We start from the raw sequence: 26750 nt of genomic DNA, 5'->3' as shown, positions 1-26750 counted from the left end.
CGTCAGCAATTACCAAGTGTGTATTTGTGTGCTGGTGTGTGTGTGTGTGTGTGTGTGTGTAGGTGTGTATTTGTGTGTGTATTTGCAAGTGTGTTCATATTTGTGTGCTTGTGTGTGTGAAGATGGGTGTAACTCTTTTCAGATTTTGACATAAACAGAGGAGGATTTGAAAAGGGTTGAAGAGAGGCATGTGTCAATGCAAATAATTAAATGCATCCCCTTTTCAGTTGCCTTTCTTTTGAACAAATTCTATTCTATATTAGTATTATGTTTTGTTTCTCTTCTCCTTCCCTCTCTCAGTCTAATCAATGAAAGTAGACTGATCTCTCTCTCTCTCTCTCTCAGACCTCCATGTCCCCGTTTCACCATAACAATCTGTTTACACCGAATACCAAACTGATGACAAAAATTATAGCTCCAAGTCTGATCATTATGTTGCACAGTGAAGGCACACACACACACACACACACACTCTCTCTCTCTCTCTCTCTCTCTCTCTCTCTCTCTCTCTCTCTCTCTCTCTCTCTCTCTCTCTCTCTCTCTCTCTCTCTCTCTCTCTCTCTCTCTCTCTCTCTCTCTCTAACACACACTAACACACACACACACAGTAAAACTAAAGGTGAACCAATTGAACCCTGTGAACTGGATCATCTAAGCTCCAAATAAAGTGAAACACGCTTTAGTATGTAGGTTGTGACCTTAAAATTCAGTTTTTGCAGTTATACTAAATCTAGAAAACGGGGACCTGATGTTCATTATGTTGATGTTGAGTTGACATAATGCAGCAAAGGGAAAAGCTGACATTTTAACTGACTGAAAGCTGTAAACCATCCAGTCTACATGACAAAAACAAAACGACACAATGTATGCTCTTTGTCATTTCCCCACAACTATAATGAAACTGAAATAAAAGAAATTACAGCTTTGATCCTGATAAAAGGAGCCATACTCATACTCTGAGTTAACTACACAAAAACAGAGTAACCTACATGACTTAATCTTCAAACGATGTGAATATAGACATTTTACCAGTAATATGTGTGTGGCAATAAGCATACAATGAGAATTCCCTGTATGTCAACTTAACCTTAACCCTGTTATATAAAGCTCTTAGGGAAAGGTGTAACACACAGCCTTAAAGGTAATTGATTAGAAGCCCTTAAATAGGCCGGTAAGGTGCCATGCAAGTATCAAGTCACTGTGACCTACCCGTGTTTATTGATTTTAGCTGTATTAACTGGGTCAGTGGAGGCACGCTTGCAATGGTTTTTGTCAACTTTATAACGTCTAACTCTAAATAGAAAGCCATAGATCACATTTTAAGGCTTTAACATTTAAGGAAGTAAAGCCTCGGTCAGTGGGGCAAAGTGTTATGCAACTGGACATGAACATTTTGACCTCAGAGTCAGGGGTCTGCATAATAAACCCTTTTAAAGGAAGACAGTGTACACTCAGGAAGAGCTCTCTGTTTATTTGTCTCTACACACACACACACACATTATATTGGCTCCAAGATAGAGGCTGAGGGGAGCGGAGGGGGGAGCGAGACAGAGAGAGAGAGGGAGAGAGAGGGGAGGTTGGAATAAGAAAAGAGAGACTGGGGAGAAAGGATGTGAGAAAAAAGGCTGAGGGAGAAAATGCAGATGATAAAAGAGTTAGAGAACAAAAGAGAATAAACAAAAGAGGGTTGTGCAAAAAGAAATACTTGCTCAGATTTATCACTGAATCTAATGTGATGTTCTTAACCCCTGTCTATTCAGGCCATCTGTTTTACCCTTGATGTTTCTGTACACATGTATGGCCTTCTGTTGACTGGCTAATGTGAACATTGCGTTTTGCACATTGTGTGTACATGTTGTAAATTTATTTATACAGGTAGTTCAGACCAAGCAATCTGATTGGTCAACTAGACATTTAGAATGTGATCAAATCAGCATGACAGCACACCTAGCCGTGCTCATCACTAAATATTACTCCGCCATATATTATAATACAATATATTTAAATATAACTCTGTTCAGCCTAGATGTTACCAGATGCTCTGGCATCCTCCATCAGCTGTGCCGGTGAGTCGGTGACACGGCGCTACTAGCTTAAAAATACCATACCATACCATGTGAAGTTTGCGGACGTAGTAGTTAAATCTGTCCATGAAAAAAATATTTTTGTGTCTATATGTGTGGTATTTATTCAGTTTGGGAAATCCCACGATCTCTAGAAAGCGTTAGCTCAAATTGGCTGGCTGACTCAACAGGGACTAGAAATCGTCTCTGTTGCTCACTTCAGTGATGCTTACGGACCTCGGCGCAAGCGCCTTGGTCCTGACCGCATCACTGTCGTGCCAATAATGACGGTAAAGCACACCCTCTCGTGTAATATTGCTTAAATATTGCTTACTTAATATTTTCATGTCCTTCTTAAGTGTTATATACACTTATATGTGGTTATATACCACACATACATACACTCACAGCCACAGTATAGTAGCAGCTCCGCTGGGGCAGTTCACTGCTGTGTGCCTTGCTCAAGGGCACTTTGACAGTAGTAGCTGAAGGCAGTGGAAGTGTATTTTCTCACTTACCCCACACTCAGGTTTTACAACCTTCCGGTGACAAGCTCTCTTCATTCATTCATTGTCATTACCCATTTATTCCTATTCAGGGTCACAGTGTCAGACCCTATCCTAACATGCATTGGGCAGAAGGCAGGGAAACACCCTGGACAGGTCGCCAGTCCATCACAAGGCAAACATACATAGACAGAGAATCACACTCATCCATATGGGCAAATTAGAGTCTCCAGTCCACCTGACTTACATTTTTTAAATCTCTGATTCAAATTACCACCTTACATTTTATGAGAATACAATAGTATGACAGAGGAAAAATAATAGTGGAGATTGGAAAGACAAGACTAGAGACAAGATCACAGATTCATCAGATAGACAGTCTGTCAGACCCATAACTTTGCCTGACTACCCTCCATATTATGATGAGAAAAACATCTCTCACCACTTGCTGTGTGTGTGTGTGTGTGTGTGTGTGTGTGTGAGATGTGGACAACGCCCCATTGGAGGCTCTAGTAAAATATTTGACCATCAGCAGGAGTCACACAGTCAGAATGACCATCAACTCCATGTGTGTGTCTACCCATTATGCACTGCACACCCTGACCGCTGGCCTTTGGCAGATTTTCTCTCTCTCTGTCACACATACACACACACACCCACCCACACACACACACACACACACACACACACACACACACGATGGTAGAGGGCCAGTGTTTGCCAAGAGCTAAATGTTGAGATTTCAACCCCAAAAAGTGGCCACATACAGCTACCAAAATGTAATGGTCTTGTCTTTTTCTTTCTCTTTTTCATAAATCCCCCTCTCTCTCTCACTCACACACATACACACACACCCTCTTTTATCTTTCTTTCTTTCTTTCTTTCTTTCTTTCTTTCTTTCTTTCTTTCTTTCTTTCTTTCTTTCTCCTTCCCTCTCTCAGCCTAATAAATTAAAGTAGACTATCTCTCTCTCTCTCTCACTCTCTCTCTCTCTCTCTCTCTCTCTCTCTCTGTCTGTCAGATTATAGGGGGGGGGGGGGCTTGTATTTCAGTGAAAGGTTGAGCAATGACGTCAGCATCGCGCAATCTTGCATGCACACAGACACACACTCACACACACATACACATGCACAGTGGTATAATGAGAAAAAGGTGTGAGCAGCACAATGCCTGTTAGCCCTGCCAGAGCGTTGGTCCGCCCCTCATATTGCTCCCCTCCCCCAGTGTCTCCCCTCGTTTAGTTCCACATCTGTTTCCCAAACTCAGTAAGGGGCCTGGGAGAGAACAATATCTAGGTCAGAGTAAACTCTCTCTCTTTGTGTGTGTGTGTGTGTGTGTATGTGTTTGTGTGCACGCACGCATGAGTGTATGACATGTAACAAAAATTGCCTCACACTCTCTGACCCCCTGACATAAAAAGACAGAGTATGACAGGGGCCCAAGTGTGTGTGTGTGTGTTTGTGAGTGTGAACATAACTCTTCATTAGGATTGCAGATGAGCTCATAACTGGAAGACAGTGAAGTCACAAACTGTTCAAAATGATTCAATAACCATTTCAAATAATGGTTTTGAGTGAAAGCCAAGAAGAGACACGTTCATATCGTCTGTATCCTGCACAAATGCTGAATCTCCGGTCAGGAAATGAAGAAAAACTGCTTTAATTTCCCACTGATGCCTATGTATTACTGACTTTATGCACTGCATTATCACAGTCCCATCATTTTCTCCAAAATGTTGGAAATAGTGACCCTTTGATATTAAAAGAATCAAAACCAAAAATGTAAATAAATTTTTTCTGCCAGACTGGATGACATTGATGTTCCAACAAACTGTTTATGGACAGAAGATGTTTCTCTGACAATGAGTGAAAAATCAAAATTAGGATACATGATCCCATTCAAATCGCAATCCAAGCTATCCAAAATGTTACTTGATAATTTGACCGAACATTCATTATCATTTTGTTTTTTCAGCTGATGAACAGGATAAGGTCTTTTAATCTTTTGAAAGAAAGAAGCAACTTCCTGAGTTGATTAGCCTGAAAGTTTTTCACTCTATCTGTGATTCAAAATGTTGTATCCAGCCCAGTGTGTTCTTCAAGTTGCCAGTTTAACCCACTGGAAATATTAGTATATGCTGCCACCTTTTGGACAGGGAGCAGTTAAAGTATAAAACTGATCTCCTCCAGCTGCTTGATTAAGAAAAAATACTTCAATGTTGAAGAATAAGATGAAGAACAACAGTGCCAAAGAGAAATACCAATACAGTCAATCCTCAGATATTTTTATCAAAACTTATTTGGACCTGGTTGACTATTGTTGGTAGAATAGGAAAAATAAGGAAGAAACTTAAGGGGGTGCTTTCATCCAGCTGTCTATGGTCAAACTGGTTAGATTTGATATACTTTTTGAGTCTGACCCAGGTATAATGGTCTTCTCTGAGACCATTATACCTGAGTCTGACCCAGGTTTAGCACCAGACTCCCTTTGTATTTTATACAAAGACATTGCAGAACAGGTTCACCTCCTGCTGCAGAAAGGAAGCAGTATAATAATAATATCAAACAAACCAGTTAGATATGCAGAATTTTATTATCTTTGTGCCATAACATGAATTAATCAGAAGAAAATAGTGGAGCTTGCCTTGGGTTCCTATCTTGAATCTTTAACATTGCATCCTTCTCTTCTGTTTGCTGACAGCCAATACCACTGCAGCAGTGCAAGAAAAATGCATTGAGAGTGGGATTTCTACAATCAATACATCTGACGGCAAATGAAACAATATAAACACATGCCAAGTATTTTTTAATGCAAATTGTATGGTCTAAGCAATAAAAGTGCAATTTACTAACAATACAGCAGGATAAAATGCATTAGAGTCAAGAAAATATATCAAACACCGCTTAAAAAATAGCAAACTTCATCAATAATTTTAACACTACAATAAAAAAAAACTGTACCATTACATGGTCTCTAAAGTTTCAGAAAATATCAGAAAGAAGTTTCACAGGCTATGTGAAATGTATACAGCAATAAAGAAACTGTCAAATGGTTTACAAGTTTACCATACAAAGTTAACCAATACTTGTAAAATCATTTCTTTGCCCCTTCTTTACTCTATCTTTCTGTCTCTCCATCTCTCTACCTCTGTTTTTTACTGCTTCTCTTTCTCAGTCGTCTTTCTTGGGGTATTTGTGTTTGGCCAGTCTGATGAAGTCCTCAGCACTGTCCAGAGACAACAGACGGTCCTGAGGAAGAGAGGAGGAAGAGGAGGAAGAAAAGAAGATGGAGAAGCAGAACAAGAGATGAAAGAGCTGTGAGATGTTGATGTAAATGTTTGCATGTTTGAAATAAATCCAATTGCAATAGGTGAAAAAAGACATGAGAATAAGTAGGTACTCGCTCCCTCCAGAAAGGTTGTATTTGGCACTTTTTTGCCTATGAGATGAATCAATTTCTTGATCAATGCTTCACTTTTGTAGATTTTTTTTTTTTTTTTACACTCATCCATTTCATGAAAAGGGGAAATGTCAAAGTTATGAAAAAATCATGGTCATGTTTTTTTTATCCTGTATCTCAAAAACGAAAGCTCTTTCTTTTTCTCCTTCTCTCTCTCTCTCTCTCTCTCTCTCTCTGTGAACGTGATTGTGTGTGTGTGTGTGTGTGTGTGTGTGTGTGTGTGTGTGTGTGTGTGCATACCATAACATAGAGGTATCTGTTGTGGTGTCCCGCTCCAGGTGGAAACAGAGAAGTGTGATCCAGCAGTTGTTGTAACAGCTCGGCGGCTCTGTTCAGATGCTCCCAGTCTCGACTCAGCCGACTCTGTCTGTTCACACACAGCAAGGCCTCCACCTCACACTGGTAACCTGCACAGAGAGAGATAAATAGGGTGAAAAGAAAAAGGGGATGAGAGAGAAATAAGGGATGAGATGCAGATGAATCAATGGGAGGGAGGGATGAGGACAGAATTGACCGAACATTCAAAGTGACTGTGAATTGTAAATTGTGAACGATGGAAGTAAAAAGCTTATTTGTTGGTTAGTATCTTGTGGTTTTATCATATTACGGAGAAGATCAGATCATTATTGTGAATAGAGTAGAATAGAGTTCAGCTGATTGGAGTGGAAAATAGATTCTCAGAATAGATTAAAACAGACAAGAACAGAGATATCTGACCTAGCTGCAGTAGGATTTTCCTCCATCGAGTGCTGACCTCTCGTCTGGCATAACGCAGTGTGTGTATGTCATAATTCAGCTTCTCCCATTCCTACACACACACACACACACACACACACACACACACACCATTAAACATAAACATAAAAAACATATTCATATCAAGATGAACATTTGAAATCACACAACCTATCACAAACTTACTGTAAAAGCGGTAGAGACAAGGTTAGAGGGAGCTAATTGAATGTTTGTCAAGCAGCCAATCAATCAATCAATCATTCAATCATTTGATCAGAACTCCCCATTCCCACTTAGAATTTCAGCTATTGTGATAATGAATATTTCATCCAGTGTGACTGGTTTTAACTGCGGCTTAAAAAAAATGTCATTGCAAAATTTGCATAACATTTGGAATTTTTGGCCAATACATAAAACTAAAAGAAGATTTTGTTTCCAAAAATCCGTACTGGACGAGATAAATAATCTCAACTGCAAATGATCCAGAGCAGAATCTTTAAAACAACTGCCATGTCCTACTTTGTTTAGTATTTTTTTAAGTTGAAGTTTTACCCCAGAGCTTAATTGTCTTTTAATGTAGCACACTCAGAAATAATGATAGATGAGGCCCACTCTTAGTTTGTCTGCCCTAATATTAAAAGCAGTTTCACAACATGGATGGAATGATTCAGTGAATAAGGCCACATTCCTATTCTCTTTGAATGGGTAGCCAGGCTGTTGGCCTACATCTCCACCAGGGAATTCAGTTAATCACACAATGTTCCCACTGTGTCCTGCAGCCTGCTATTCTGAGTATGATGACTGGCTGTCACATTGTCTGTTTACCACACTCAAACTCTCTGCTCAGAGACAATATGATGCGGGTATCACATGAAAAAAATCACTCCGCAGTTCCACTGACCTGCAACAGTGACACTTTGGATAAATAGTCTGTGAGTGATGGTCCATTTGATTTTCATTTGCGTGTAAATACAGTAAGACACATCACAAAAATCACGTAAAAACACCCGCCTGCTCTTACAAAATGGTCACTGGCATGGAGGTGAAGCACAGAATAGCTTACTATTAAAGTGATAAGCTATCTTAAGTCCATTGCTTACAAAACTTTGCTTACATTTCAGGATAGAAACCATGTTTGACAGAGGAATTTAGCATTCGAGGTTGCATTTTTTTTTTCTATCCACAATGGATATATAACATTTTGCAATGAGCCCTCCTCAAAGGTACTTTGGTCAAGTCATTAAGCTCACACACACACACACACACACACACACACACACACACACATTCAGAGTTATATCCATGGAATTCTAGCCATGGATATAATGACCTACGTTGAGTTGCTGTGTGAGAATTATTGGGTTACCGCTGATTGTGAATAAGTGTATAAGTAGCATGCTGTCTCTCTCAGTGTGTGTGTGTGTGTGTGTGTGTGTGTGTGTGTGTGTGTGTGTGTGTGCATGTGTGTCAGCAATGTCAACTTCTTTTAGAATTGAGGACAGACCACAAACCAGCTGAAAAGATCAATCAAAGCAACCTAGAATGACCTGTGGTGAGAGACTTGTGTTGGATTGCTATTTTGTGTATTGCACAGCTTCTTTCTATTGCGTTCCTTTTAATTTTCTTATTATTAGGTAAAAACAGTTCATGCATTTTGCAATGTACTTTTACCAGGCTCACCCTTCGTCATCGCAATAAATGCAAATGAAAGGCCTTATGTTTAATGATTACCAGTAATAAACCTACTAAGAAGTCCTATTCCTCATGACGACATGGAAAAAAACTTGTCAGACACCATTGTCAGACCCATGTAGGTTGTAGGCTTTTCTGAAATAATGAATGAATGAAAGAACCACGTTGGAAATAAAGTTTTGGAAACTTACTGTGTTATCCTCAATGATTTTAGTTAAAGCAATATTCCACTTCGTTTTAATATGGGGGTTATTTGGAACTTGACCGCCATGAAAACCAGAATATAAACTACTCACCAAGACCGGATGCAGCTGGGACGAGTTTGTAGCATTTGTAGTGTTTGAATGAGGCCACGAAAATATCCCGCTTTTAAGACAATAATTTATATTCTTGGTTTAAACTAAAATTAGTATTTGAGTAGGCTGTTGGTCAAATAAAAGAGAGGTCAAATAACAGAGAGGTCAAATAAAATGGTATCCCAAACTGGTATCCTCTGCTATGTTCTCTTCTATCAATAAAAATGCTATTTGGCGAATTTATGTTCTAAAATGTTGGAGCAACAGTCCATTGAAAATCACAGTTGTGGGATCTGTTGTTGAATATGTTCATGAATGTGTTAAATGTCAGTTTTCAGGCTATCTTCGTGGCCTCATTCAAATGAATGGGAAATAAAAATGTGAACGCTACAAACTTGTCCAGCTGCATCCGATCTTGGTGATTAGTTTATATTCTGGTTTTCATCAAGTCAAGTGCCGAATAACCCGCCTGTTAAAACTAAGTGGAATATTGCTTTAATGCATGACTGATGGCTATGCATTATTTTTGATTATCAAATAAACAAACAAACAAACAAAATATTAGATGAACATATCATCCAAGTGACATACATTGCGATACTCCACACACTCAATACTAGCATCTTTGTTTGTAATATTCAAGCAGTTTGTAATATTCAAGCAGAAATTTGGGCATGTCTCTTTTGACCCACTCGCCTTCATCATACAGTGATAAACTCCTACGGTCCTGGAGACACCAAGTCTTAATTTCTTCTGGTGTAATCCCTTTGATGTTAACATCTTGTTAACATTAATTATCAAACATCCTGAAATCACATGTGCCATAAGGGCTAAGTTGAAATCTAGTCAAGTTTAGTCAGTTAAATGTGACTGATTTGAAAACCCAGTAAAAAAAACCAGTTTGACCCAAGAGTCTACATGAGAGTGATTCAAAGGCCTCTTTGTAACCCACCATGTGTATGTCCTCTGCTCTTATTGGATAATTACATCAGAGAGCAGAGGTGAACAAATAGAAGAGAGAGGAGAGAGAGAGAGAGAGAGAGAGAGAGAGAGAGAGAGAGAGAGAGAGAGTGTGTGTGTGTGTGTGTGTTTTAATCCATCCATCACTGTCCGGTTTGGATCGGCCACCAAACAGGACAGGAACAGACTACAAAGGACAGTCAGGACTGCAGAAAAAATCATGGACCAGGGATTTCCTCCTGCTCCTCCTCCCCCCATCATCATCATTTGTAAAATATCTACAATTTTGTGTGTATAATGTATGTAATGTGTAGTAACTCATGTATATAATGTAACCTGTTACACCCAACTCAACCCAACCATTGCACTATTGTCCTAGGGTTGTTTATATATATATATATATATATATATATATATATTTATGTTATATATATTATATATTTTTTATATATATGCATTTTTGTACATAGTAGTTAAATGTTTAGGTTTACCTCTGTTCATCTTGTTGTCCTTGTTTTTAGCTGTATATTTATTCTGTGTAAGTACATTGAGAGCAAAAACCGGAGTCAAATTCCTTGTATGTGTACACACTTGGCCAATAAAGCTGATTCTGATTCTGATTTAACAGGTAAGACCTCAGTATTTTCAACCTATTGGACACTTCTGAGAACTTAGTCTCTGATTTACAGAATTAAATGTGCAGAGAGAATACTTCCTGGTAGAAGTGCTGGTTTTCTAAAAGTATCTTTGCACTAATTTACAGATCTGCCAATGATGTTTTGCACAGCAAGTTTGCTAGAACAATGTTGCAACGCAACCATGGAAACCCCTTGTCTACTCCTGACCTCTTAGCTACGCACAAAAATAACATCCAGCTCACTTAGTTCCTTGATGCAATTTAAAATACATGTAACAATGATTGAATGTACATGTGCAAAAGTGCATCTGTAGATTCACTATAAGCCAACCAACAGATCTCAGCAGTAAGATGGTTCGGTAACTTGTTTTTTGTTTTTGTACCATCAAGGATCAAAGGTAATTACATGCAGTAGAAGAATGTATTGTCAGCAGCTATAAAATAGTTTACAGTCCTTTGCATTTCATCAGGAAAGCATGTCATGCTGTTCGTAGCACTAGAGTTGCGGTCAGAATAAACAAGACACAATCAGTCTAATGTGAAAAAAATGACATTAGAATGTAAAATCTTAACATAGCTGATTATGTGGTATACTGCTGAGGGGACAGCAGCCTCAACATCCTACTAGATTAATAGTACTTACACTGATAGTTGTGTATACTCTACATACCCAGACAAGTGGTGTCTATAAACTGTATACTCAAAGCTAGCTGACTGTTGCAGTATAACTCTACAACACTATTACTGTTCAGAACCATCCTGACATTGGCATAAACTGATAACCTCTCTAAGACAGCCCTGCTAACATATGAATCTGTTTACATTTGAAATCATCCACTTTGAAGACCCAGCTTGACCCCTCCATGGTTTCTGCTCCTACAAGGGACCATTATTTGATAATTTCAAAGAATGTGCTATAAAACAAATGACATTAATATCTATAGAACTGATACCTTGGATAATGATAGCAATTGGCTTTAGTTTTTAATTTGTCACAGAAAAGTGGAGAAAGTCAATGTAATTTGTAATGCAAGTCAATGTGTTCATAACTTCAATTTAAATCTGATCATAAGCAGAACATTTTTTAGCTAAAAATGTATAAACTTCTCAACAAGCATTCATCCATGTGGTGAATCTACAAAATGAGATTAGAGTGGCAAACTTTAAATAGAGTATCCTGATTCCTGCCTTGATTAAATTATAATATCTGCAGTCCATCTTGGCCATGAACGAGCTGTGGAGGCAGCAGGGTTTTATTCATTTTCCCAACAGATTTATTTTGGGTTTTCATGGTATTTCATGGTACTTCATGGTACTTTTTCTCCCTGTGCATGTGTGCGTGCGTGCGTGCGTGCGTGTGTGTGTGTGTGTGTATAGGTAAATTTTGTTTTCCCATGCATTCTCCCTAAAACCCATAGTTACCCAAATTGCCTTTTGTGCACTAAATATCACATGCACGAACATGCGTACACATTCTCTCTCTCACCTCTGTATCTTTGTCCGCCTGGTCTCTCATGCTGATGAAAGCCTGTAACTCTCTGTCTGATTCTTGCCTCATGGTAGGGGCACTAGGTCTGTTGGCGGTGGCCCAAGGGTCTACAGTGTTTCTCTGGCTCTGCTGGATGTTCCAAGGGTTCCTCCTCGAAGGCTGTGGCCCAAAAAGGCTCTCCTCACCCGGGTCACTGTCGCTGGACTCGCTGGGTACCCGCTCCGGTGGCCTGGAGGCTCTGGTCTTCTTCAGACTGGAGAAGAGAGAGAGAGAGATGAGTAACTGGTTTAAGAGCAATATAATAAGATCTTGAAGCTCATCAAGTTCTGTTTGATTCTATTGTATTCAAATAAATAAAGATCTATGGCAAAACTTGACATGACTTGAAGGTATGGGGTTGTCTGCATGGTCAGTCAGTGACAGCAGGAATGAGTGATTGTCTTACCGTAAAATCGCATTCTTCTCCTCTCTGTTTTGTTGCAGATAGTAGTGACAGCAGCAGGCGGTATACGCAGCCCCCATTGGCCCTTCCCAAAAGTTCTCAACAACGGATATCAATCATTCCTTAGACAATCCGACAACAATTACACCTACGCAATTTGCTCCGTACCTTTGCCGCAATTGCAGGCTCTTGAGGAAATCTAAAGGTTTCCAAAGCGAAAAGTCCTCATTTGCAAATGTCCTAGATTAGAGGCAATTTGCTAACTTGTTGTGTGCGTCCCCCTTCTCTCTCCCCATCCTGCCCTGAGTAAGAGGCGACAGTCAATTACATTATCCACGTGAGTCGGTAAAGGGGACGACAACAACACACACACACACACACACAAATACAGGACAGTTCAGGGATGAATGGCACATTTATTCAGCGGCTCCTGATTGTGCAGAATGCAGCGGGAGAGAGACATAGCTTTCTAGCTCCGTCTCTGTCCTATACAGGCTCACAGCACATTCTATAGTTCATGTCTGGGTTTGTACTATCATGTGCTGCCTGCATGGTAATGGAAAGCATAACATTAGGTGTGTTAATTTTCTATGCCCTGAGGAGTCTATGGCGCCAGGGAAATATATGTGTTTGGGCTGGTAATTTTCCAACTTTTATTGTGTTCAAGAGTACTAAATAGGCATAAAAAGATGTGTATAATTGTAGTACATGTGTTTAAAGAACATTTTTGAGGGACAACCTTCAGACACCCTACTGATTTGTCCCTAACACTTTCCAAAGTAAACCTACGCCCTTGTGTGGCGGAGAAGCAAAATGAGTTTGGGTCTGACATAAGCTCATAAAAAAGAAACGAACATAACCTGATATACCTGATATAAGTTATTATATCATTATGGACGGCACGGTGGCTCAGTGGTTAGCACTGTTGCCTCACAGCAAGAAGGTCCTGGGTCCGAACCCCGGTCCGTCCCAGGTCCTTTCAGTGTGGAGTTTGCATGTGCTCCCCATGTTTGTGTGCCGGGTGCTCCGGTTTCCTCTGACGAAGGCACTGACAAAAGAACTGGAGTTGGTCCCTGTACTGCGGCTGCCCACTGCTCCTAGTGTGTGTATATGATTGGATAATAAAGTATACAAAATTATATGGTATTATATATTTTATGGTATACTGACACACAATAGACCTTGTATTCAAAGCTAAAGTTAATACATAACTGATTTGCAATTATCTAGCTAATAATACCATGTTTATAGCTGATGTATATTTACATCCTACTAAATAACCAGATACAACTTTCCAAGTATTGTCAACAGCGAGCAGAGTTGGGCTATAAAGCCCTGGAAATACTCCTTTGTCAGCAGAGGAGATAAGAGATCCAAGGTCACCTGCCTGCACAGAGGTTACTGCTGGCTGCAACAGTAGGTGGCTCATGGCAGAGCTACAGCTGCTGGAGCAGTGACAACAGAGAGGGAAGCTGAGTACTTCTGAGTAAGGTGTCTGAGTGATAGGAAGAGTAAGAGTGAGGACGAGCAAATGGAGAAAACAACACTTAAATGGTGGGGACTGGTTTTGTTCCTGCTGGTTTTAAATGGCAGTTTGGAGACTTCCAACAGGTGAGTTTTGTATAGAAATGTAGAGTTTCATAAAAGAGAAACAAGAAGCCCTGCAGTTTGGTTTGTTATTGTTGTCATCGCCAGGTAATTGTTAAAATTTTACAATGGTGCCAGAGCATACAGTAAGTAAACTGTTTTGTCACATCACATGGATTCAAGCATTTGTGCAAATAAAAGTGACACCACCTCACACCTCCCCCTCAAATAACATAGTGTTATTGCTATATTCTGCTGTTTATTAAATGGCATCTTTACTGTGGGATTAGAATGTAATCAAGATGTTTCAATATTTAGAGATTTTTTTGGTTACTGATGCTGTGCATATTCACAACTAAGCAATATGTGTAGCCTGTGTGACTGCTTGGCTGAGCTACAGTTTTTTTATTGTCATATTTGAAGTCTTTATGTTTTAATCTGTTCATCGGTATTCTGCTGAAACCTTGAGTATTATATCTTTTTTTTTCTTTCTTTTTTTATCCTTGTTTTTTTACTACCTTTTAGTACTTTTTATTCTTGTTTTATGAAAATGTTTGAACTCTGTGATTTTATCTTGTTTTGTAAAGCACTTTGTAACCTTGTTTTGAAAAGTGCTATATAAATAAAATGTATTATTATTATATCCAATTTTGACACTTCCTACCTATGGTCTTGAGTCTACACCTGACCATTGATAATGCATTGTAAAATATACACAATGTCGACATAATGGAGATACATATGAGATGTTTGTGATCCCATTATATTGTTTACGTTTACAGTTTAGTGGAGGGATCAGCGGCAACATCGAATTACAGCTACACCAAATACCACCCTATGGATGAGGTAAGAGATTAGCAGCTTTACTGATCTCACAAAACACAGAGGCAGATGTCTACTCAGATATCTAAAATATATCATCAGGGCTGTTGTACTGAATCTGCAACTCATGACAAAGTGCTTTTAGATAGTGGTTTATTCATTTTTAAAGCACAACCCAACATTTTCATGTCAGAGGTTGGACTTGCTGAGGGAAAATAATCAACTTTCACATCTCATTGTAATTTAAAATAAAGGCCTGTTTTGCTCCATTGTGAACTTGCGCTACAGTTCCAAGCAAATCCTTAACAACTCCAAACTACATTTTAAGCTAATGTTTTAAACTACTGTTATATCCATTGTACCAGTCAGTTTAAAAATACAAATAGGTCTTTAGCCCAATGAAATAAACATAAACCAAGCCAGTAGTGCATGAGATCTTGGCACTACTTGGATATATTATTATCTCTGCAGTAATTGCTATTTGTAAAACAGGGTGGATAAACACTGACGCCAGCATGTGTTCCAGCATTATTTGTTTTGGAGTTCCTCTGAGAAGGTTTACCTGCTTATTTTGCATGCTACATGGTGGTGGCAGTGGCAATATAGGTAGCTAGGGGGGGCATGGAATGATTTTTCTTTTTGTTTTATTTTTTAGTTTCATACAACCAAAAGTATCCAATTTAATGTGTGATGTGAAAATTGTCCGTTTTGTGCAAAGAGCATGATATAGCAATATTTTTACCCATGATCAATTATTTGACAATTACTTTTGGGACATGAGCCTTGTTGAGTGGTCAAAACCATCAGGTGTGTGCAGGTTAGAAATAAAAGAACAAGAATAGAAGTGACCTAAAGACAGAGGTAGGCTACCGTATTTGTCATGAACATTTTCCTTTAATTATGTAAACATTTTTTACTTGTAAAATCAAGATAAATTTTCACTTTGACACTATTTGGGTTAGCAGCTGAGTTTTTTTTATTAAAATGTAAAAAACCTCAGCTGCTAAACCCAACTAGCCTTAAATTAAGTCAAAGTGAAAAACAAAAAACTGTATAGCTTATTCTGTGCATGGCTAATGCAGAGCTTAGGGGTAGGCAGACGTTTAACACTCAACTGCTACAGTTCAGTTGCAGTTGCTATAGTTGCTAGTTGCTAGCAATGTCTTGTGTAGCTAACATTACCCATTTATCTTGATTTTACAAGTAAAAATGTTACATAATTAAAGAAAACCTTCATGACACATACAGTAGCCTACCTCTGTCTTTAGCATTATCATAATAGCAGACTATTTTCAATGTATGCAAATTCACAAGGCCCGTGGATTGTCAGACGGGATATTTCACTGTAAATTAATGGTTCTCTGAGTCATATCCAGTGTTTTGCCTGTTGTTGTGCCTTTTAACTTTGTAGATTACAGATGGACCTTGGCTGGGTTAAGATATTATTAGTATTATAAAAACTGAGTTATCATTATGATTAGTATGTGAACAATACTGATATGATAATGTTGTGGAAAGGTCTTTCTAAATCTCTCTCTGCTTCTTTGTTAAAAAGTAGACTCTCTCTCTCTCTCTCTCTCTCTCTCTCTCTCTCTCTCTCTCTCTCTCTCTCTATCTCTCAATAGATATACAGATGGATGGATGATGTGGGGAGAGGGAACCCAGAGTTGGTCTCCTCTACTGTCTACGGACGCACCCATGAAGAAAGGAACATCACGCTGCTAAAGGTATTTGACATCATTTCTGGAGAGAAAAACAGTGGGGTTGACATTCTCATCAGGGACATCATGGTTGCAAATGTGGGAGACATGAGTCTAGTGGTATGTTTTACCCACAAAGTGTGTAAGGTGTGGTAAAAATGTTTAAGCACTGTGTTAGTTCACTACATTGGGAACTTGGGAACTCAACTGTATTCTTGAACTATGGTGTTGTGCCTGAACCATATGGACCAGTATCCCTTTTGTTACTCTGTGTTAAGTTGTTAATGATCTATATCTTTGCAGCAGTGCCACTAAGAAAAATTCTTCTTCTTCTAAATTTACAGTACTTGGTGAATGAGGTGATTGTGATTATTGTATTATTGTAGTATTGCTATAGATGTGAACAATGCATACTGTAATGTTATACATTCAACATACATTCAATTAATCAAATACAGATAGGGCTTTAAGGGTTGAAGTTGCTATGTGTTGCATTTTAAGATCAATAAATCATTACCACATTAATTTTGAGACATTAGTGTAATTACCATAAACAAACAAGACCATTGTCAAGAAGATTGGCAGCCTCTACACTGCATTTACATTGTGGGCCACCAGGTCAGATTTTGCGGGACATTTTGCTGTATTGCTTTATGGCACAAAGGGATATTTCTTTATGGCACAAAGGGAGATTGCTGTATGGCACAAAAGAGGGAGAGGGCGCTGTTCCTCCGGCACAAACGGAGCTAAAGTTTTCAGAGTTGGCAATGGCAGATGGTACAAAGAGTGACAGGCCAATGGGAAAAATCACTTCCAACATGTTTATCTTCTTCAGTAAAGCAGAAGAGAAAACCATTGGAGAAGCAATATCTGAAGAAGCAATGGGGCTTATGGGAAATGTGGTCGTAATTTTGAGAAACACGAGCACTAACAATACCACTTGCGAGAGATAGAGGCTACCAGTCGACTCAACCATGGTCTTGTTTGTTCACAGTTATTATACCAAGGTATCGCAATTAATCTAGTTCCTGAATTGACCCAACTCTGGTTCTGTTGTGCATCTCCAGCTGGGACTGGAGAACCCAGAGGGCAGGGAGAAGAAGGCTATATGGATGGACTGTGGTATTCATGCTAGGGAGTGGATCGCTCCTGCCTTCTGCCAGTGGTTTGTCAAAGAGGTTTGCACACACACACACACACACACACACACACACACACACACACACACACACACACACACACACACACACACACAACTCGGATGCATATACACAATGCATACAAGCAGGTACATTGCAGGCATACAGACATGCACATAGCCTATTAGTTTATACAAACACAAACACTGACACTTTAGCGTTTTAAATTTTTCCTTTTACAATGATTTTCTCCCAGATTCTACAGTCATATAAAACCAATGAGAAGCTGACCCAGCTGCTACAGAACCTAGACTTCTATGTTACTCCTGTGATCAATGTGGATGGATACATCTTCTCCTGGACCAACCAGAGTGTGAGTCCACCTCAGCATTCATTGATGCAATTCAGTTTCTTTCAGCTCATTTAGTTCATTTCAATTCAATTCAAATATACAATTCAATTCAGTTAGCACCACTGTAAATGTGTTAATTTAAGCCAGCCTGTTGTTGAAAAACCCTGAATTCTTGCCTTTTCTTTGTTATAGGATTACAGGCTAATCAGTATCTGGGCTTTGACTAACCCTGACCCTAACCCTAACTGACTCAGTAACAAACTGGCTGACTGACTGGCCAATTAATTAACTTTGCAGTAACAAACTATCTAACCTTTGTGCCTGTGTGTGCGGTTTCCCTGTAGACTCGTCTGTGGAGGAAGTCCCGGTCCGTCCCCCCTCCAGGCTGTGACTGTTACGGTGTTGACCTCAACAGAAACTTCAATGCCAACTGGGGAAGTGAGTTGCATGTTTACAATCAAGACAGAATCATAATAATTATCGCTCATTTGTCTCCAGGTGATACTGCTTGGTAACATCATATGAGCTTAGACTTAAACAAGACAGACAGTAATGTAATAACACTGTCAAAACTCATAAGTGATCCAACTGTGTTCAGTTAGTCAACTAATAAACCCAAAAGATCAATTGCACTTGTAACCTCTGATATTCAGTGGTCAATGTAACTTAAAAACCCACTGCAGTTGGATAACCTCTGATTTTTATGTTTTATGTTGTGATGTTTGGCTGCAAAATGTTAAAGGTCCGGGGTCTTTTTTTTGTGGTCCTTCATTCCCGCCATCTATCATCTCTCCTTAAAGCCACAATTTGCGATCTAAATGTAAACAAATGGTAGTCCTACCACCTAAAAATGTTATGTTAAGGAATGACAGTTTGTAGTAGCTCAAAATGAGTTTCAGATATACTTTGAAGCTGTAAAATGTTTATCTTTTTATTGTTTGTAAACAGGCTAGTATCTTGAGTTACAATGTGTGGGTGTGTAGCTACCGGGGGGAGGGGGGAGGGGGGCCCAATAGTACATGTGTGCCCAGGGACCATGATGACCCATCTTTAACTATAGTTTTTCTCTCACTCCCTCAGCGGTTGGTGTGTCATATGACTGTTGCAAGAACACCTACTGTGGTACATCACCGATATCAGAGCCAGAAGCTAAGGCAGTGACGGACTTTGTGGGTAATTGTGAATCTATCTATCTATCTATCTATCTGTCTGTCTGTCTGTCTGTCTGTCTGTCTGTCGAACAGTAAGCTAGCTAACAGGTATAGCTAGCAAAGGAGGTATGTAGGGGATGGTGTCAGTGGTACTTACCACAATTTATTTGACTGATTTACATACTTTATTTGATTAATTAGAAAATACTTTGCTAGATTATTTCACTTGCCTGGTATGCCTCGACATTATCCTCTACAGTATATACCTCTTTTTTGCTAGTTACTGTATAGCTACTATTCATCTTACAGCCTGCGAGAGATATTATGACTTTCGTATGCAAGTGTCCCCCCCCCCCCCATCTCTTTCTGCCTTGTCCTTGTACTTGCACTTTGAAACCAATACATTTGAAACATGAACAAGGTAGAATGGCATAACATTTGAAACTATATAATTTAATATTAATCAGTAAATCTTTCTGTGGGTGTCTAGGTAGCAGGATAAACCAGATTCTGTGTTTCCTTACCATCCACTCTTCTGGGCAACTCATACTCCTGCCATATGGACACCCTGAGATATCTGCACCCAACTACGATGAACTGGTGAGTGTGTGTGTGTGTGTGTGTGTGTGTGTGTGTGTGTGTGTACGTGTACATATGTATTTACTTTGAGAGTTTGTATATTATATATACAAACTTATATATATGAGAGTACAATTTGAGGTGAAAGCTAGACGGCTTTTAAAAAGACAGATCCATAACTGGAGCTTTTTGGGGCAGCTTCTCATCTGTTTTCTAAAATTGAAGAATGTTAATTGACAGGGACATCAACATTAACACAACACTTAATCTGAGCTAAGCAATTTTGCTGGCCAAATAGATGTTCAACAGGGCTTTATGAGTCTGCATCACCAACTAGCCAATGAAAAATGAAAATAAATAGTTGCAAACGTAAAAAGCACTGACCTTGTCAATAACCATTTTTCTATTTCTTACTGTTTTACTCTTATTTGCTGTGTACACTACATTGCTAAAAAACTTTTAAGACAGTATGCATTGTTACCTGTAATATACAGTATATGCCATATTACCCAAGAAAGCAAAGTATTCATCTCATCTCCGTTGGACCCATAACCCCAGTCAGGTCTTATTGGTTCATCAAAAATCTCAAAAAGCTCTTTCTAAACCACCCTAACCCTGTGGTCTGTGTAGGTTTCAGTGGGTAAGGCAGCAGCAGCAGAAATGAAGAAGCTACATGGAATGGACTACACTGTAGGAACATCTCCACAAGTCCTCTGTAAGACACACAGACACACACACACACACACACACACACACACACACCTGTCCTGGTCTTTCCTGTCCTTACCTGTCCTAAGCTTAACCCTAGCTGTTATTAGTGCAGGGGCTGATAAGCGCTCACTTCGATAAGTATCTTAGCTAGCTAGCTCTCTCTCTCTCCCCCCCCCCCCCCTCTCTCTCTCTCTCTCTCTCTCACTCTCTCTCTCTCTCTCCCAGATGGAAATTCAGGCTCAAGTCGTGACTGGGCTCGACTCGTTGGCATCCCATTCTCCTACACCTTTGAGCTGAGAGACAAGGGTGAGTATGACAAGGGAAAAGTATTCATACATCTGTCATGATCTCTTAGCTAAAAAATAAAATGCAGAGCTGAAGTGAAGAGAATCATACAGAAAGAGGAGAGAAGTTACACACTTTATTTGCAGCAGTTCTCAAACATTTTGCCTTACAATACCAAACAATGGCATTTGCACAATTAGTGCAATTGTAGTTTACTTGGGAATAAAAAAAACCTAGAAGAAGTTAATATCTAACCCTAACCCGAACCCAAGTAACCAAGACAAATAACTAATTCATAAGCCTATAGTGTATATTTAGTTTGTTTTCTCATATGATAATAATAATAATAGTACTAATGACGATTTATCACTGCACATCCTATATTTTTACTAATTTCTGTATACAATGAACTTCAGAAATAAAGTGAATACAGATACATTACATGACTGATTACAATGTTCCTTTTTCAAGCTACTTAACTTGATATTTCCCCCTGCTACTCACTTTTGGGTCCTAACCCAGTCTTTAAAGAATGTAAGTAATACTTTGATAATACTGAGTAACTTAACTAAGTGATATTGCAGGTGAGTTCGGCCACTTGCTACCAGAGGAGCAGATCCAGCCGGCCTGTCAGGAGGCGTACGTAGGAGCTCTCTCCATCATCACATACGTTCACAACAAGGCCTTCAACATCACCACCATCCCTAACACCGCTGTCACCACGGTGACGGGCGTCACCACGGTTACCGGGGTTGCTATGACCATATGGAGCACTATCATGGCGGTGTCTCTCACCACAGGGGTCTTGGTGTAGGACAATAAAGATGCAGGTTTACCCCTAGATTTAGGATAAGGGATCCAGAGGATAAACTTTGCCAATGCTTTTGGCAAAAGTTCTATAATGGCTGGACAATTAAAGATTTGGGGTTTTATTAGAATTTATGCTTTCTATTTCCCTGTACTACTGACCTTCAGTTTGGTAATATTTTGCACCTATACACTCATGTCATGTATAGTCTATCCGACAAAGAGACATTGTCACATTATATCATCATCATCATCATCATCATCATCATCATCATCATCATCATCAGTATTCATTATCTGAATGACACTGATAGTTAGTAACCTTTATTCCCAGTGTATAATTGCCTGAAATCCTAAATGCCTTGACTTGCCTTGAATTGTACATTATGTTAATACAACTACCATATTTCACTATTGATAAAATACTTCTATTTTGATTGGATGGGTTGATATAAAGGCCATGGCACACTGAATAAAAGGAAGGGACAGACTGGAAAACAATACCCATCTATAGAATGACTAAAACAGAAACGTTTACATTAAGTTTGTTCAACCTAAAATTAACTGTAACATTGTTTTTTTCTGACAAACTAATAACGAACAAACAAAACTGCAACTGTTCAAATTAAATAATATTCCTTGTATCTGCAGCAGGGGGCAGTATAGTCCCATTTTACACATCACACTATTTCTCTACAACTTCACTCTGTGTTTTCTCTAATATCACTTAAAGCAAATGTTTTCCTTTGTATCTCAGGAAATAGAATAGAATAGAATAGAATTAGTTAATACCAGGCTTGGAAAATTTACATTAAAATTTATATTCTTTAAAGTTGTGTTTTCTCATATTAGGAGTGGTAGTTATAAAACTACTGGACATCTTTGTGAGACCATACAGCCTTAATGTCACTTTGTTAAGTGCATCTTAAATTCCCAATAATTTGAGTCATTACATTATTAGTCAATTTTATGAATTCATCATCAGTTAAACATATGATACACTCTTTTTGAAGTAATAATTTCCGCTTACTGTAATAATGTGATGTCATTAAATACATGAACAAGTTATATTAAATGTTTTACCCACTTAGAGGGACCTTTTTATTACATTTTCAGAAGTTATTACACGATCTGGCCGTTATTACATTATTAGTTGCTGCAGGCGTCTACAGTTTATACTAGTATTTCCATATAGTAGATCCATATAGATGGCGGAGTTTAGTTTACTCTCCTGGCAGTGTAGTCATCTCTCTAACTATCAACATCCCTCGCCACCTCTGGCTGTTAAACTCCATCGCCTGATTTCAGCCATCATTTAGATGAGGACCGAAAAACACAGAAGAGGTTTAATTTCATTTCAAGTGATTCTTGGCCATGACAACTGAATTTGGTGTGTGTGTGTGTGTGGGTGTGTGTGGGTGTGGGTGTCTGTTTGAATGTGCATGCCTTTGTGCATGCCCTTTGAACATCCCCTGTTTCTATTGTGAAAATCTGATGGAAAAAGGTTGTCATTATACCACAGTGATTAAGTTATTATCCATTGGCCTAATTTTGATATACTTTGCCAATCAATCACGACTTCAACTGATTACATTATCAAACGGTCCAATCAGATAAGACTTGGTTTCATGGGATTGGGAGGGATGGAAGCCCCTTCTCTGACGTCAGATATGTGTCGTATGATTGGATGATAAGAGGCCTTGATGATGATGTATAATATTAGTTTAAGAAGCAGATCACTTTACTTTTCACATGATTAGCCTCTCTCTCTCCACCCACAGTATAGCTTAATATGGGCCAGATTAGGCTATCATTATTATTATAAAAATGGAGTTATCATTATGATTAGCATGTGAACAATACTGATATGATAATGTTGATAGAAGGCCCATCTAAATCTGTCTCTGCTTCTTTGTTCTTTCCCTCGTTCTCCTCTTTCTCCTCTCTCTCTCTCACTCTAGGCTCTAGTCCCTTGTTCATGGTACATTTTGCCCTCAAGCCTTTTTGTCTGTGTAGTTGTGTAGTTTTCTATAGAGAACTCTATCTTCAGATGGAAAGATTTTCCCTTCAGTGTCCTCTCTTTCTCTCTCTCTCTCTGAGATTTATATGCCCAGAGTGTATTCTCCCCTGGTACCTCAGCGACTGCTAGACCACCGGTTATTCACACACACACACACACACACACACACACGCACACACACGCACACACACGCACACACACGCACACACAGTGCCATTGACAGCGTGACATTGACACAGTGCAGTTGAATAACTTATGTGAGGGTGAGTGATGGACCAGGGAATGGGCTGTTCCCTAAAGGGGCATGTGTGCGTGTGTGTGTGTGTGTGTGTGTGTGTGTGTGTGCGCGTGTATGTGTCTGTGTGAATACTGTGAACTGTAGTGGAAATAGAATGATATTCCAGCTCACATGAAACCTCAACAGGACAGAAAGAGGGGTCAAACATCAGGGGACCAAGAGAATAATAAGCAGGGACACACACACTCACACACACATTCTCACCCCTTTAGGGAAAGAGCTATTCACTGCTCCATCACATATACTCATGAAAGACACACACACACACACACACACACACACACACACACAGACATACAGTAGGAACTGGGCAGGGATTCAGAGTCACAGATTGAAGGTGATTATAATTCACTGTGAAGTCTGGCTGGTTTAGTTATCACCAGCTCATCCATCTAGTGTGTGTGTGTGTGTGTGTGTGTGTGTGTGTGTGTGTGTGTGTGTGTGTGTGTGTGTGTGTGTGTGTGTGTGTGTGGTGCAAGACTGGTGGTCGAGCACTCATCAAGGTAGCAGGGGAAAAACACACTCTGGACATATAAATCACAGAGATAGGGAAAGTGAGAGAGAGAGAGAAGCATCAAGCTTACCCATCAAGGAAGGGATGAATGAAGAAAGAAAGGAAGCTATAGAGAGAGGGCTACAGAAAGAGTGGAAAACAGAAGATGGAGTATACAGTAATCATATTAACATGGGACATCCACACAGGGAAGGGGGGGAACACAGTCGTAAACAAGTGAAATTTGACAAAAGTACCTTGGGTAGAAAAACAACAAAACAAAGTGAACATTTCAGATCATATTTTTTTCTCAAATAGGATTTTTTTTTTTTCACCACCCAGACTTCCAATATTTGACTGGGATGGTAACTTTCTGGTTTAAGTTCAAGAAATCTTTAATTGGCAATTATATAGTATATTGCATACAATCGTATAGCGTATGTTACATTTTTTTTTAAGATTGTAGCACAGGGTAGATGCGCTTGCTCAAGAGCACTTCAGCAGTTTTGGGCAGTGCTTCCCAACCTGCAACCCTGGGAAACATGAGTGGTTCAAATAGGACAGTATACAGAGTGATCTTTACCGAGGGCTTTTTTGGAAATTCAGCCTATAGAGCATATTGAAAACACATCTTTCGCAATCTTCATTATTCTATATTTTTATTCTTTTGTTTTCATTTGTTTTGTCCCAGTACTCAGGCTCATTAAAACATACTGGTACTTTAATATTGTTTGGTCCCTCAAGCAATAGTCCCAGAAACTATTTTGGTATATCCGATCAATATGGAGCCAGTCATTAAGGGACACGTCTGACTGTGACTGCTCTGCCTCTATCCATAGACCGTGATTAAGACTAAATCTATTGCAACAGAAGTCTACAGAAACAAAATATCTTGCCTTCATCCATTTCCAAGCAGTTATCCCCAAATGTCCTATGATATGGCAGGCAGACAGACATTTTCTTAATGTACTGATATGCCGATTAGGGACTCTCTGTGTACTGGAAAATATAAATATTCATATAAATACGTTTGATCATCCATGCAGGACTGACTCATCAGAATTTCAGAGTTTGTTTACAAGGCTAACACACAACGCCTTGTTTTTCTGTTTAAAAATAGGTTGTTGTCTCGTTGTGTTTAATGGAGAATGTAGGGTAAAAGTCTGTGTGAAGGTGAGGGCACAGTAGACCAAATTCCCCAAGTGTGTGTGTGTGTGTGTGTGTGACAGAGACAGACATGGAGAGATCTACAATCTATCTAGTAAAAGTCTCTTTTATGGAGAGACTGTCACGAGGGAAATTTTGATGACTGGACATTTCCTGTAATGTCAAAACAATAAAGCCCTGTTGAAAGATTCATAATAGCCAGCTAAAAGGCAATGATATTAATGTGTTTATTCAGGTTGAAGAATGTATTTTAGGGTGAGACAGTATGCCCAAAGTCTCATGAACTCCCTATGAATCCCCCCTGTGGCAGCTAGGGTTCAATGTCCGGACATTTGAGGTTGAAAACGGAGAAATCATGTTTTTCTTTCTGTATTGTGAGAGTTTGACCAGATTTAGCTCCAAATTGCTCTGCTCCACACTGTTTTTACATGGAGACCAGTGTGAAAATACCACATTACCGCTTTCTTTTCTGAGACAAATTTCCCAGATGTATTTCACCAGTGAAGCCCTTTGCGTTTTTTGAAACTGTGTGTTCTGGATGGGTTTCACGGGGGTTTCGTGTGCGTTTGCACGTGTGTGCCATACCCATTTAAATGATGAATAGGAGTGTGTGTGAGAGGGCTCCTCCGCTCTGAACCCGAGACACATCCATGCCACATACTTCCATCGCTAATCAATGTAGATGACACCATTTTTTACACACTGTCATTGCTGATCAATGAGAATTATGCCATGCTTTATAACTGTCATTGGTAATCAATGAGGGTGGCGCCATCATCTACATGTCCTGATCATTACAGCTGGCGATCAATAATAGAGCTGGCGCGGGATGACATGATAGTCAACTGGGGGACCATGATGATGGGTAGATATGGGCGTGTGTGTGTGTGTGTGTGTGTGGTGAGAGAATGAAAGTGTGTGAGGCAGATAGACAGTTGGACAGACAGAGGAAATGAATAGACAAAAATACAAAAAACACCGACAAAGGTGGCTGGAAAGAATTTGACGCCAGAGATAGAGCTGAGGAAATGGAGCGGTCATATTTTAAACCATCATTCTGTCAAGGCTGCCACACACACAGTACAGTAGACGCAAAAACCTCGCGCCCTTCCTCCCTTCCTTCCTTCCTTCCTCGCTGCCTATCTAGGTGTGGTGCTCTTCACAGTGAAAACGTGGATCACAGGGGTGAAGATGTGTGTGTGCATCAGTATTTCCCTCCCATAAAATGTTCATAGAGGGGTGAAAAGGCCTGTTACATGGCATTTACTGTAGATCATATAACAATAAAACTTTCTATTGCAAACAATACTGATGATATTCTTGTAGCAGGGGTTGGCAGCTCTTCTCGACAGCGTGGCTC

At 39.4% G+C, this 26750-nt stretch overlaps 2 protein-coding genes across 2 annotated transcripts; one reads left to right on the top strand and one right to left on the bottom strand.

Moving 5' to 3' along the window:
- Window positions 1–5739: 5739 nt before the first annotated feature.
- Window positions 5740–12359, bottom strand: LOC139660186 (melanoregulin-like). The gene is made up of 5 exons (XM_071538264.1): window positions 12283–12359; window positions 11835–12090; window positions 6746–6836; window positions 6269–6435; window positions 5740–5817 (listed from the first exon to the last, which is right to left on the bottom strand). Exons 1-5 carry the CDS (start codon window positions 12357–12359, stop codon window positions 5740–5742), a joined length of 669 nt encoding a protein of 222 aa, XP_071394365.1.
- Window positions 12360–13774: 1415 nt separating this feature from the next.
- On the top strand, window positions 13775–21424 carry LOC139660189 (carboxypeptidase O-like). The gene is made up of 11 exons (XM_071538267.1): window positions 13775–13890; window positions 14649–14712; window positions 16314–16415; window positions 17456–17566; window positions 17784–17900; window positions 18224–18317; window positions 18960–19052; window positions 19521–19630; window positions 20240–20324; window positions 20546–20626; window positions 21190–21424. Exons 1-11 carry the CDS (start codon window positions 13811–13813, stop codon window positions 21417–21419), a joined length of 1167 nt encoding a protein of 388 aa, XP_071394368.1. The 5' UTR covers window positions 13775–13810; the 3' UTR covers window positions 21420–21424.
- Window positions 21425–26750: the final 5326 nt, after the last annotated feature.

Source organism: Centroberyx affinis, unplaced genomic scaffold, assembly GCF_046629955.1.
Source record: "Centroberyx affinis isolate AG114_WGS23_722 - 3 ecotype Tasmania unplaced genomic scaffold, CSIRO-AGI_Caff_v1 ptg003239l_1, whole genome shotgun sequence".
NCBI lineage: Eukaryota > Metazoa > Chordata > Actinopteri > Beryciformes > Berycidae > Centroberyx > Centroberyx affinis.
The sequence above is the reverse complement of the archived record's forward strand: the minus strand, read 5'-3'. Positions and strand labels throughout refer to the sequence as shown.

Excerpts from the sequence above, each read along its gene's own strand:
- LOC139660186 (XM_071538264.1), bottom strand. The coding sequence starts at position 12,359 with ATGGGGGCTGCGTATACCGCCTGCTGCTGTCACTACTATCTGCAACAA. Across the intron at positions 6,837-11,834 it reads AGGCGGACAAAGATACAGAG|GAATGGGAGAAGCTGAATTA; the intron begins GTGAGAGAGAGA and ends GTGTGTGTGTAG. Across the intron at positions 5,818-6,268 it reads ACAGATACCTCTATGTTATG|GACCGTCTGTTGTCTCTGGA; the intron begins GTATGCACACAC and ends TCTCTTCCTCAG.
- LOC139660189 (XM_071538267.1), top strand. The coding sequence starts at position 13,811 with ATGGAGAAAACAACACTTAAATGGTGGGGACTGGTTTTGTTCCTGCTG. Across the intron at positions 19,053-19,520 it reads GGCAGTGACGGACTTTGTGG|GTAGCAGGATAAACCAGATT; the intron begins GTAATTGTGAAT and ends GTGGGTGTCTAG. Across the intron at positions 20,325-20,545 it reads AACATCTCCACAAGTCCTCT|ATGGAAATTCAGGCTCAAGT; the intron begins GTAAGACACACA and ends TCTCTCTCCCAG.